Source organism: Nelumbo nucifera, chromosome 4, assembly GCF_055504915.1.
Source record: "Nelumbo nucifera cultivar China Antique chromosome 4, China Antique-T2T, whole genome shotgun sequence".
Lineage (NCBI taxonomy): Eukaryota > Viridiplantae > Streptophyta > Magnoliopsida > Proteales > Nelumbonaceae > Nelumbo > Nelumbo nucifera.
This window is the reverse complement of record NC_142652.1, coordinates 26,262,293-26,275,364: the sequence shown is the minus strand read 5'-3', so window position 1 is coordinate 26,275,364 and position 13,072 is coordinate 26,262,293. Positions and strand designations below refer to the sequence as shown.

Here is a 13,072-nt window from a genome sequence, read left to right as displayed (position 1 = left end):
CAGAACCATAACCGCTGGAACTGGAACTTTAACAGTCTAGAACCATAACCACCGGAATTGTTATCATCAAAACTGGAACCAATTGGAACCTTAACCACCCAGAAATTGTAACAACTGGAACTATTATCGCCGGAAGTGGAACCAACTGGAACTTTGACCACTTAGAACTAAAACCGCCAGAACTGATATCGCCGGAACTAGAATAAACTGGAACGTTAACCACCTGAAAATGTAATTGTCAGAACTGTTATCGTCGGAATTGGAACCACCCAGAACTGTAAGTACCGATGAATAAAAGAGGGAAACAGTCACCGGCGCTGAAATCCAAAGTAGCGGTTAAGGTCACCGCCCAACACTCCGCCTCCTGTACTAAAATCTCTACATAAAAGAATAAAAGAAAAAAACAAGAAAATAAAAGAGAAGAAGATAAGAGAATTGAGGATTGGACCAAGTTAATCAAGAAGAAGAGAGATGAATGAGGGAAAGGAAGAAAGGAAGAAGAAAACGGAGAAGAAAGGGAGAGAGTGGGAAGAAAAGAAAGGGGGATAGGAGTAACTCCCTGAGGGGAGCCACCCCAAAAGCAACCGAAGTTGGAAGATGAACAACTGAAAGTGAATGAGGAGGAGAAGAAACCTGAGGAAAACTCTAAAACGGAGACTCTCTCATAAAAAAGCGAGAGAGAACATCTGGAAACCTAGTTTTTTTCTGATTTCTTTGCTTTTCCTTTTTTGCATCTGGTATAATTTCCTACTTGTATCAAAAAAGAAGAAGAAGAAGAAACTACCCAAAAAATACCATTCATGCAAATATGTATTTTATATCAATTTAAATACACACATCATATATATTTTAATCGAGTAACAACGACACAAGGAACCTAACCAAGAGAGAATTCATTAACAAATTATGAGCATTCTGAACATATATCAGGAATCTTTGGAATATAAACATTGAAATGCCACTAAATAGAAAAACAAATTGGATGCAACAGACCGTGCAAAAGATTGTATTGACAGATCAATTTTTAATGAGATCCTTGAAATACAGGCTCAATTTGGAAGGAATAAAAATGTAAATATGTGAAGTGTAAAACCTTGTATTTTATATTATTTAGTATGTATTTATATTATACATTTTTATATTTATATTCTTTCTAAAGTAAACCATAAAAAGGATGCTACAGACTATGCAAAAGATTGTACTGATCAAGAGCAACTTTTGATGAGATTTATTGATGAATTTTGAATTGTGGCTATCAGTATATCATTACATACTTATATAATTAACAATGTAACATATGCATGGGTGTTGATACGGAAATAATTATTCACCCAACCTTTGGCGCAAATGTGGCTCTCTCAAGGGGCAACTTCGTCATTTAAAAGGTTTCAAGGGGCGCCTTGGTATTTTGTGCTACGCCTTAATGGTGGATTACTCTTCGGATGCTACTACCTCGGCCCAACTTTTTGGTTCATTAATGCAAGGGTAATACTTCATGGATGCCATCTTAATGGCTTGACTCTCATTGCACCTTGACATGTGGAATCGTTACGAAAAGCTTATAACTTGCCAATCCTCATTCTTGCTGTTGCTCTTATCTCACCTTGGCATCTCGGCTCTTGAATCGCTTTGATTGATTTAATCATTGGAATTCTAACTCTTGGGACCACGCCTTGGGGCTTTTTAACCTCTTTTTGTGCTGACAAGTGGAATCTACAGTAAAGTCGCCTTGAAAATTTCCAAATTTTCCTTACTATGCTCTTGATTAGCATCAGATATAAAATAGGAGTAGACGTATGTACAAAAGATTTTACATATTTGTATTTGAAGTCTTCCTAAATTGTGTGTAAGAATTCGTTTGTTTGCGATACAAATGTTAAATTGGGGTATTTATGTATCTCAATTTACGTTTATGAGCATTTGTTTAAAACATAAAAAAATAATGATTATCAGAGTAAAAGTATATTTTCTAATACTTTCGTATTTTGATAAAAGAGTATTATTGTACCTATTTTTTGGATATAACTTTGTGTTCATTTGATAATTAATTTTTTGACCAAAGTCAAGACATTGGAGTATAAGATAGTTGGAGCATTTAATGGTAGGCCCACACTTTGTTCCAATTTCAAACAAACAAGATGAATACAAAAACGGTTTAAAATGTGAACCGCGTTTGCATTCATGAACCAAAAAATGAGTAAATATGTAATGTACATATTTGCGTTTATATTGCAACCAAATACAGCCTAAAGGCTTTGTTTGGGAAAGTTCAAATTCAAAAAATGATCAATGCAAAAAAAAATCATGAAAATACAAAATTGGTTTAATTTTGTACTCTTGCAAAATGATTATTAGTTATAATAGGTATAAACACGAAATCTGAGAATGAAATATTCCTTTTTAAACATTGATCAACTTTGAGTGCAATGGAATGTAAACATGTCTTGAAATTTATGTTGGTTGTCATTTTCAAGACATAAATGTACTCTTACCAAACACCAACAAAACTAAAGCAGAGCAAATATGCACTGATTCGTGGCATTTGCACTCTTCCCAAATGGAGCCAAAAAATAAAAATTTACATTAGGCTGCGTTTGGAAACGATGCAAATAAGTGTGAATGCAAATATGTTGAGTGTAAAATGGTTCATATAAATTGCAAAATTGGATTAATTTTGCACTGACAAATTTATCTTCTTACCAAACAGACTTTTAACTATAATTGATGCAAACATGAATTCCAATAAAGCATATGCTTTTTTTTTATCAAAAGTCCATTTGAATGCAAATTTGATTCTTTTTTATTGATGTACTTTTACATCTTATTATCAATGTAAAGATGCATTGATCAGTCATTTGCCAATGTATAAATATAATGTTGCCAAACATAAGCAAAAATAAACCAGAGTGCAAATTTACCCTAAACCGGGATTTATGCCCCATTTGCATTGTTTCCAAAGCCTTAAGTGGCTGAATGTAGATACACATTCCCGTGGAGGCAAAAAAGAGATGGACATGTTAGGATACTTGTTATTGCCAAACACCGCTTCAATGTTTTGATTTACAAACCCAAATCTCTCGAGTTTAACAATAGGGGCAGAGGTAGGAAAAAAATTACAAAAAATTAAGCTTAATATATGATAATTTATACACAAAACCCAAATCCCTATTGAGTTCAACAATCAAGAGCAGAGGTGGGAAAACAAAAAATTAAGGTTATTATTAGAATGGAAAAGTTTGATCATCGACAAAATATGGGGAGCCAAACTCTCTCTTTTATTATAAGTTTTTGACACAATGCGTAAAAGTGATTCCACATAAAAAGTGCTCAAAAAGAGCCTAATGTGCGCATATAGCATTCGGCTGCACAGATATCTTCCGTGCATCAATATTAAATTCATGGAAAGATGTTCTGAATGTACAATCAGATTTTCATGTTTGTAAAATTGATGCAAAGTTTTTGTTTGTAAAGAATTTCATCATGTCCAAAAAAACAGGCATCATGACCTTCACATCTTTCCCTTAACTCATTTGTTGCCTCGTTTCTTAATAAGAAAGAATAGAGATGGCAATTTTTCTCACAAAATCAGGTTCCGAATGGGACAGGTTTTTCCTGATCTTAAATGGAGAAGGGACAGGGATAAGGTTTTCATATAATTTCTTTAAGTCGTTTTGAATTCGATGATAAATTAATAAAATATCTCTAGACTTAATATTGATTTTAAAATATCTTTAAGTTTTCTCCAAATTTTTAAAATCTTAAGTCTTATAATTTTATTTCTAAAGTACCTTAAAATTGTTATAATTCGATTTTTAAAATATCTCTGAAATTATTATAATCTTTTAAATTATTTTTAGATAATTACCTAAAAAATATTCAAAAATTCTTCATCCTAACAAGAATGAATGCCCAACCCCACCACTGAGGACGAAATGAAAACAAAACAAAGCATCTTGACTACGGGGCAGCCCTGCCTCGAACCTGCCCGTTGCCATTCCCAAGGACATATGATAGTCTACGTGCTTTGTCAATGGCCACAGCTTCTTTACCCTTAGATAGAATTTGTTGCTAGGCTCCAAAATATTGACGGAAACCATGATGAAAGCAATCAATCACTTTTGATGAAAAATAATTTAATTGGATTAGTGGAGGCATCCCAAATGCATGCGGTTGGAATAAAAAGGCCAACAGTTTCCATTGAATTAATACATCCACTGAATTAGGCTGTGTCGCAATCTCCTTTTGCACTGTGCTACCTTTCTTGTGATTTAAAGGGCTTGGGGCCCGTGACCTTTGTGGCTCACTCTTTACCATTTCTTGCTGAAAATTGAAAATAGATTGATATAAACCATGGAGAGTGGAATTGAGCACATCTAATTTTTTTTTTATGAAGGGAATACATCACTAATAAAGAAAACGAAATTATAATAAAAATAAAAAAATAGGGATTTTCTTGCGTATCTCAAATAGGGACGCAAATCGATCCAAATTTGGAACGAATCAAAGATGCCTAGATCCAAATTTGATTTGAATCAAATTCTCTCCATCTGGATTTAATCAAATTTGGAAGTTGAATACCATAAAGAAAATAAACTTAAAATGACAGGAATATTACATATTATTAAATTATTTGAGACTTCGAATCCATGAGAATATGACTCTTTACTTGAATTGATGCCGAAAAATGCATGATACCTTAAAAACCTTTTAACCAATCAATCCGCAGACCAAATCTCCTCAAATAAAAAATCCTACCAACACCTACAGGGAAATATTCCCGATGTGGGGCGGTGGCAGGATGCCATTCTTTTAAGTTATGTTTGGTTTGAAGGAAAAGGTAGGGAAAAGAAGGAAACCTTTACAAAGTTTGTAAAAATTTATTTTTCTTTTCCTATCTTTTTCCTTCAAACCAAATATAGCCTTAAGGTGTTTGTACTTTTTTTAAGAGGAATTTCATCAATCGGTAGGATAAAAATGATAACCAAATCTCCACCTCAGAATTATGAACTCACTGCAAACTTATAATAATTCAAAATTTCAAATACCTCCACCTATAATACCAACATTAATTTCAAGTTGGCACCTACCCCAACTGTACGGTGGAGTTAAGATTTATTGAGGTGGACGGAACAGTAAAAACCCCTAAAGTTTATGAAAAATAGCTGGTATTCATTAAAATTTAGGGAAAAGTACGGAAACACACAAACCACATCCTGCCCGTGAATTTGGCATCAATTCACGGTCAGGATGCATTCCCCCTGTACTTTGGGCCTAGTAAATTCTGATCTGGGCTGATTGATACTTCTCCCTAAAATTTATGGAAGTCTTGGTTGGTCAATGTTTCCATCATCATACTGAAAAGACATACCAGAAAAAACTTGTAACCAATCAACGGATGCTATTTATCTAAATTCATTGGGGTTTTGATTGTTCAAAGCCCTCCCCATATCCTATATTTACCGCAACATAGATTTTAGGGTAAATTACTGAAATCTCTATAAAGTTTTTGTTTTGACCATTGGTAAAACTTCTATTGAAGCTTGGTAATTGCAATCACCTCCCCTAAGCTTTTTGACTATACCTAGTCATGGGTCAGGCTTGGGCTTGACTTTTGTCAAAATTTGAATGGGTTCAGTCTAAGCCCGAGCCCGATATAGCATAAAGTTATGACCGAAGGCTAGCCTATGAACATGTTTGTTTTTGATATAATTGCAAGTAGATCCCTTTTGTTAGAATCCTCTAAAAAGAGGTATGAAAATGTCCAAAATACTTATATGATTACCTTTGACCAAAATGTTTAATTTTTAATTGTTCCCTTCATCCCTAGCCCAAATCCTTTCGATCTCTTTTTTTTTATTGATTTATTTTTAAAATTGCCCTTCATGTCAATCACTCAAAGGTAAAAGCTGCAACTTTAAATTCTCTTTTTTTTATTTATAAAAGTTGTATTGTATTTTCAATAGAAACAAACCTCAATAATAACTGCATGGGTGTTTTGAACATTTTTCTACCTTTTTGTAAGAGGATTAAGGGAGGTTTACTTTGCAAAGTTGTAGCTTTGTTAGAAAGTTCAATAGAGGTGAATGCAATTAAGGGTGTTAATGGACTGGTTTTGGATTGGACCCCATCTAGTCCAAAATCACTTTGGACGGATTGGACAGACCAACAAGACATATTGAATTGGATCAATCCAATCCAAAATATTTATTAGATTGGATTGGACCTGGTCCGTTCGTAACAAATTTATATTGGATTGGGTTGGATTAAGCCAATATCTGGTCCATTGATATAAGATAAGAATATATGTGTCAATGGACTGGGTTTGGATTAAAACCAATCTAAATCAAAATGAATTTGAACAGATTGGACGGTCTAGACATTGAATTGAATTGGTCCAAATTGATCCAAAACATTCATTGGATTGGATATGACCTGGTCCATTTATAATAGACTCACATTGGACTGGATCAGATTGGACCAAATCGAGTGCAATTAACACCCCTAATTGCAATTACCAAACTTTAATGAGATTTCAAAAATTTATCGTAGATTTTATATGAAGTGGGGTTGTCCTTTAATAATTTTAATTTTTTATGAGGTTTTATTTAAGAATATTTTTATTTTATTAAAATTTCCAAAAAAAATCTAAAATTTATATGGATGAAGAAGAGTAGAAATAGTTCGACAAATCTCCTTTTATTTTTATTTATTTACTAGTAGGGAACCCATGCGATGCACGGGAAAACCCAATGTCTAATTTGCTGGTAAAAATGATCAAAAGGATATATTGAGTGTCAGCTCTTGGTAAATTTCTAAAAGTATATATACTAAATTATTGATTTTTTAAATATATTAAATAATTTATTTTATTTTTTAAATATATTATTTACAAAATTACCCTAATTTATTTTTTATTTTTCAATATAAGTTAATTAATAATTTCATTTTCTAAAATTTTCCAATATTATACTAATTTATATTAATAACACAAATAATTTGTGTAATTATTGGTTCAAATTAACGTTTTCCTTTACCAAAACTAATTTATCTTTATTAATTTAAAATGAAAATCACACAATTTTTTAATAATTTTCCAAAATCTTTCAAATGTAATAAAAATTCCCAAATTTTCAAAATATTCCAATGATTTTCAATAATTGTTTACTACATTTTAAAGAAAATTTCCAAAATTACATTAATATATATTTTTATTTTCTTCTCCAAAATTATGATATTTTGTTTGCCAATTTGCAAACTCCACCAACTCTTTCTTGGAGCTATAATTTTTGAATTTATTTTTGAATTTTATAATTTTTAATTAATTTTAAATGACATTTATAAATAAATTATTGGTTGAAAATTTTGTATATTCATTGATTTCTAGTAATTCTTTTGGAAAATAACACAATTTAATTGTTAGTGTAATAAAATTAATTTTAAGAAATTGTAACTATAGTAAAACATTTATTATAATGATTACTCTATTTAATTACTACACCAAAATTCCAATAATAATTATTAGTGTAATAATTATTTTGAAAAAATAATTAATTTAACTACACTAATAATTATTATTGGAATTACAGTTATTTCAAAATTACTGTAATTATAGTATTTTGAAAATAACAAATTTTACTATAATAATTAATGTAACTTAATAATTATTATTACACTAATAATAAAATTACACTAATAAAATTATACTAATAAATTTCTGAAAATGTAATAAGATGGAAATATATTTTAATGACAGGGGTATAAATGGAAGAATGAAATCAGGGTCCTTTGACAATAACATCATCGAGCCATTCTTATTTTTATTAATGGGTAAGATTTTTTTGCTACAGCAATCTCTTTTTAGTTGGCTCGCCTAAAAAAGCCAGAAAAGGAGGGAAACTCGCTAACTAGTCTGGATTTTTCACGTGGAGACCAACGCTATTGGGCAACGTGGCTGGCAAAGAGAAGATTCCAGATGGCTCGCCGGTAATGTCTCGTAGTGGACCGGAGACCTGGATCACCTGGTTGGTTGGCTCCAGTCCGCTTTCGTCAGCCTGAGGTTGTGCGGTTCGAGACTTTCGAGGGAAGGGGGACGGCCTTTCCTCGTTATAGAAAACACGTGTTCTTCAAGCATTTATTATTAAAGTTCTTATGGGTTTTTCATACAGAGGAAAAATCCGCTACGCCTGTGGGAGTAGCCCTGGGATAATGCAATGAAATCACAGCCTTCGATGTATTGCTATAGCCCCACCTCAACGTCGCTTCATCCAATTCAAGCGCAGATGATTTTTCTTGTTTCAGATATAGCCACGTTACACTTTATTATTAACCGTTAGATTAGAATTTGTTTAACATCATGTCCTGTCCAATCGAACGGCTACAAGTTGAGAAGCATTGTCCGAATCATAGTGAATCACGATTCCTATTGTCGTGAAAGTTGAAACGAACTCCTTCCTCTTATCATCTACCAGTTGCATACGGGCAAACTCCTAACAGGTCTTCCATTCTGCAATCCAACTGCCTTTCAACAAAGACGACTCCCGCATTCAATCTTCTCCTCTTCGTTTGATGTTAACGATTCGACCATGAACAGCCTGGAATTAATCCTCTCTTGAGCAGAAACCATATCCTTCTGAGAAAACAAATAGACCGGAAACAATGTCATGAACCAAATTGTCTCTCTCTTGGCTTCGGAAAAAAAAATGTCTCCCTCTCTCTCTAAATCTCCCTCTTATCGTCGTTACGTGACGCTGATATTGGCATGTGGATCCGATCCTGTTGTTTTTTGTTCATAATTGCATTTCGCAGATCAGCGCGTAGGCTCACTGGCGATTTCGACGTTTGAAGCTTGGGTTTTTGGTTAAATGCTTAAAAGGAAAAAGACATTTGATTTGAATGTAAGAATTTTGTTATCTGTTTTGAATTCTATTGCTTCTCAGTCGATTTTGTTGATTGCTTTCTGGGTTTTCTTAGTTTAGATCAAGACGTTGGTAGTTATTGATTTGAATGTATAAAGCTGTGCTTTTTTCCCCTTAACGCACTGGGCTCTGTCTTGATATAGTGTCTTGATTGTTTTTTATACTTTTTTAGTAAAAAAGAGTATAGGAGGAAGAGATGGCGGTGAAAATGGGATCATTCAAGAGTGTTTTTGCAGAAAAAAGCAGGGAGAGGCTACTTTCCAATAAGGGGGGATATTCAGAACTTGGGTTCTGCATCAATGATGGAGTTGATGAAACAAAGGGATGGCGGTGGTGTTGTTCTCCGATAGAAGTAATCGTTAACTCATGGACAACATTGTCACAGTCTGCTATTAAGTTATGGGAGTTTGGTCGTTCCGACCCGAGGAAAGCTATATTCGCGGCCAAAGGGGGATTGGCACTGGTACTTATTACACTGCTTATATTCTACAGAGAACCATTCAAGGATCTCGGTACTTACTCTGTTTGGGCCATTATGACTGTGGTTGTCGTCTTCGAGTTCAGCGTAGGTAGTATACTTGTATTTATACAGAATTTTATTTTGTTCTGTTTTCAACGAGGAAGGTCGTTTCTCTGTAACTTGAATTAGACTGCTTCATCTATCATCATTCAGTCTCGGTGCTGCAATTTAATTCATTCTCATGTTGGTGGTGCTTTGTTTGACAGGATCGACCCTTAGCAAAGGGTTTAATCGTGGTTTGGGGACATTATCTGCTGGAGGTCTTGCTATAGGAATGGCAGAGCTATCTATTTTATTTGGGAAGGGGGAAGCATCCTTCATTGTTTTCAGCATCTTCATTATAGGTCTGAACTTAGCAGTTAATACCAAAAATTTTTGCACTGTGGAAGAAAGAAATTTCTTTATGGCTTCGATTTGTTTAGTCACGCATTAACACTCTTCTCGTTAGTTGTTTAGTCACGCATTAACACTCTTCTCGTTTTCCCCTCTGTTCCTTGTGTCTTCTTTTTCTGGTGTTCAGGATTTTGTGCCAACTTCATCAAAATGCACCCAACGATGAAACCATATGAATATGGGTTTCGTGTGTTTCTCTTGACTTACTGTTTTATAATGGTATCTGGGTATAAAACAAGGGAGTTTGTCACCACAGTAGTGAACCGCTTCATGCTCATTGTCCTTGGTGCCGGTATTTGTTTGGTTGTTACTATATTCATTTACCCTCTTTGGGCGGGTGAGGACTTGCACAACTTGGTTGTCAAAAACTTCATGAATGTTGCTGCTTCTTTGGAAGGTTAGATGTTGTTTCATATGAAATATCTCATTTACTGAGAGGGGTTGCTCAGGTTATCAATCTGTTTCTTGACTTGCTTGACCTATTCCCTCTTTTTTTTTTGGGTAATTTACAGGATGTGTTAATGGATACTTGCAGTGTATTGAATATGAGAGGATCCCTTCAAAAATTCTTACTTTCCAAGCTTTTGATGACGAAGTATACAAGGGCTACAGATCAGCTCTAGGATCTACTTTCCAAGAAGAGACCCTGGTATGAGTTTAACAATGGGAGTTAAGCAGTTCATTTAGACAAATGGATGTAACCATAGATTTTAAATAACTAAACTATACCCATTTCTCCAGCTAGGTTTTGCTGTCTGGGAACCACCTCATGGACCTTATAAAATGTTCAGTTATCCTTGGAAGAACTATGTCAAAGTAAGTGGCGCACTGAGGCATTGTGCATTCATGGTCATGGCTTTGCATGGATGTATACTTTCTGAAATACAGGTGATTGTGCTTTCTGTTTTAGATTTTTTCTTTTTGAAGCTATTTCTAGTACATCAATCTCTCTGCTTTTCTTTTCTTGCCTTTGGGGCTAGGGATTCTTTTCTTTGTGGCACCATGACAAAGTGACATTTTATCATAAACATATGTTGGAAAAAGAAAATGTGTAGTAGATATTTCTTCCCATGAACTATTGTTACTGTCTACTTCGATGGTGCTTTTCGGCCACTTAGTTTTCAGGAGTGGCAAGTTATTGAATTAGAAAGAGTAGGGTATACTGTTATGATTCAAGAAGTTTAGGAATTACAAGATTCCCAAGCCAGATGTGCATTAGTAGAATTAGTCCAGATGTGCATTATTGAATTAGAAAGAGTAGGGTATACTTTTATGATTCAAGAAGTTTAGGAATTACAAGACTCCCAAGCCAGATGTGCATTAGTAGAATTAGTCCAGCCTTTTCATTAACAAATAAAAATTTAAAACTCTTGCATTAGTAGAATTGCAAGATTCTCAAGCCAGATGTGCATTAGTAGAATTAGTCCAGTCTTTTCATTAACAAATAAAAATTTAAAACTCTTGCAAAATTCTCATTTGTAATTCCTTTATTTTTCTTTTATCTAGCCTAACTTTTGAATCTTCACCATCTCCTTTTATTCTTCATAAGGGACTAATACCTTCCTCTCAGTCCCTTGCTTCACGGTCTCACAACTTTATCATTTTCCATATCCTGCTCTTGTTGCAATAAATAGTATATGTGAACTTCTAACATTTTTCTCTTTAAAATTAGTATAGTAAGGCACTAAGGCTGCATTTGGCATTCCTTATTTTAAGGACTTATCTTCTTTTTGCAGTTAAGATGCTCCTATGAACACTCAGTTTTTAACTGCAAAAAGGAAATAAGTCCTTAAAACAAGGAATGCCAAATGCAGCCTAAGTCCTCTTACATGATTCACCTAATACCTTTGTCCCATAAAACAAGGAAATATTAACTAAATGACTTCAAGTGGGATCTGTAAAAGAGAAAATATAAGTAGGTCTGTCTCTTTACACATAACAGAATAAATGTGTATCTGAATGATTTGAAAGAGTATATCCCCAACTTCTCATTTGTTTTTTTACATTTAACACTTACAGGCACCTGCAGAAAGAAGACAGGTCTTCAGCAGTGAGTTGCAGAGGGTAGGTACTGAAGGTGCTAAAGTGTTGCGTGAGCTTGGAAATAAAGTCAAGAAGATGGAGAGGTTAAATCCCGGTGACATTCTTTCTGAAGTGCATGACGCAGCTGAAGAGCTGCAGAACAAGATAGATCGAAAATCATACCTTCTTGTCAACTCTGAGAGCTGGGAGATTGGAAGACGGCATAAAGTCCCAGAAGATTCTGAGGAAATTGTTGGTAGTCTAGATGATGAAAGTAAATTCTTGTCAATAAAGTCACTAAGCGAAGCAGTTCTCGACCTTAGATCAGTGGAGGTGCCAAAAGGCTGGGATGTTCACAATACTAACATGGGTATCAACACCCCTCTGCTAGAAGATGATACATCTGAAAATACCAAGATACAGTTATCATGGCCGTCGCGCTACTCACTCATTGGTGATGGGATGCTTAACAACGAAGAATCAAGAACATATGAAAGTGCAAGTGCCTTGTCTTTGGCTACATTTGCTTCTCTTCTAATAGAGTTTGTTGCAAGGCTTCAAAATCTTGTTGATTCATTCCAAGAGCTTAGTGAGAAGGCCAAATTTAAGGTACCTGTTGACCCACCACCAAATGAGGTTATTGGATTTTGGACCAGATTTTCTAAATGCTTCCTGTTCAAGAATTAAGATCTAATTATCTCTGTAATCGCTATTGTAGATTTTCATAATGAATTGTTTACTGATTATGACTGATCCAGCCTGTTCAACTATCAACTGCAAAACTAACTCTAACTAATGAAAATGAAGTTACGTTGGGTTGGATTCAATATTTTGTGCTTCAAGGGGATATGACTATGCCAATTGCCCATGCTGATGTTAGGACAGAGGATTACATTCCTAATTTTTACCCAGATTGTTGCTTGTAGGGAATTCTTGGCCTCGACCTTCTGTTGGGTACACAGGGGAAGTGCTATCCATGTTCTTTTGTCAAAAAGTATTTTTTCTTAAGGCTGTGTTTGGTTGCAGTGCAATTTTATTTGCACTAGTACAAAAGCATGGGAGTGCAAATGAAAAAAAAAATGCAAATTCTCATTTAAGTTTTACTTTATTCTCCTTCATGTCTTAATTTACTTCATTTGTATTGCAATCAAACAACATAAGCTAAAATTTAAAACAAAAATAGGTCAGAATTTACACTCAAATCATTTGCACTACTATAATT

At 34.1% G+C, this 13,072-nt stretch overlaps 1 protein-coding gene across 4 annotated transcripts; it reads left to right on the top strand.

Annotated features, from left to right (window-relative positions):
* The first annotated feature begins 8,399 nt into the window (after positions 1-8,399).
* On the top strand, positions 8,400-12,603 carry LOC104602991 (aluminum-activated malate transporter 9). 4 transcript variants are annotated; one of them, XM_088886337.1, is made up of 7 exons: positions 8,400-8,894; positions 9,152-9,480; positions 9,642-9,779; positions 9,956-10,225; positions 10,341-10,477; positions 10,570-10,716; positions 11,848-12,603. In XM_088886337.1, the coding sequence occupies exons 2-7, from the start codon at positions 9,315-9,317 to the stop codon at positions 12,535-12,537; spliced, it is 1,548 nt and encodes a 515-aa protein (XP_088742463.1). In that variant the 5' UTR covers positions 8,400-8,894; positions 9,152-9,314; the 3' UTR covers positions 12,538-12,603. The 4 variants fall into 4 exon arrangements, with proteins under 4 accessions (XP_088742463.1, XP_088742462.1, XP_010265178.1 ...); XM_088886336.1 differs by having other exon boundaries at positions 9,088-9,480; XM_010266876.3 differs by having other exon boundaries at positions 8,416-8,894; positions 9,088-9,484.
* Positions 12,604-13,072: the final 469 nt, after the last annotated feature.

Excerpts from the sequence above, each read along its gene's own strand:
- LOC104602991 (XM_010266876.3), top strand. The coding sequence starts at position 9,112 with ATGGCGGTGAAAATGGGATCATTCAAGAGTGTTTTTGCAGAAAAAAGC. Across the intron at positions 9,780-9,955 it reads TTTCAGCATCTTCATTATAG|GATTTTGTGCCAACTTCATC; the intron begins GTCTGAACTTAG and ends TCTGGTGTTCAG. Across the intron at positions 10,478-10,569 it reads CTTTCCAAGAAGAGACCCTG|CTAGGTTTTGCTGTCTGGGA; the intron begins GTATGAGTTTAA and ends CCATTTCTCCAG.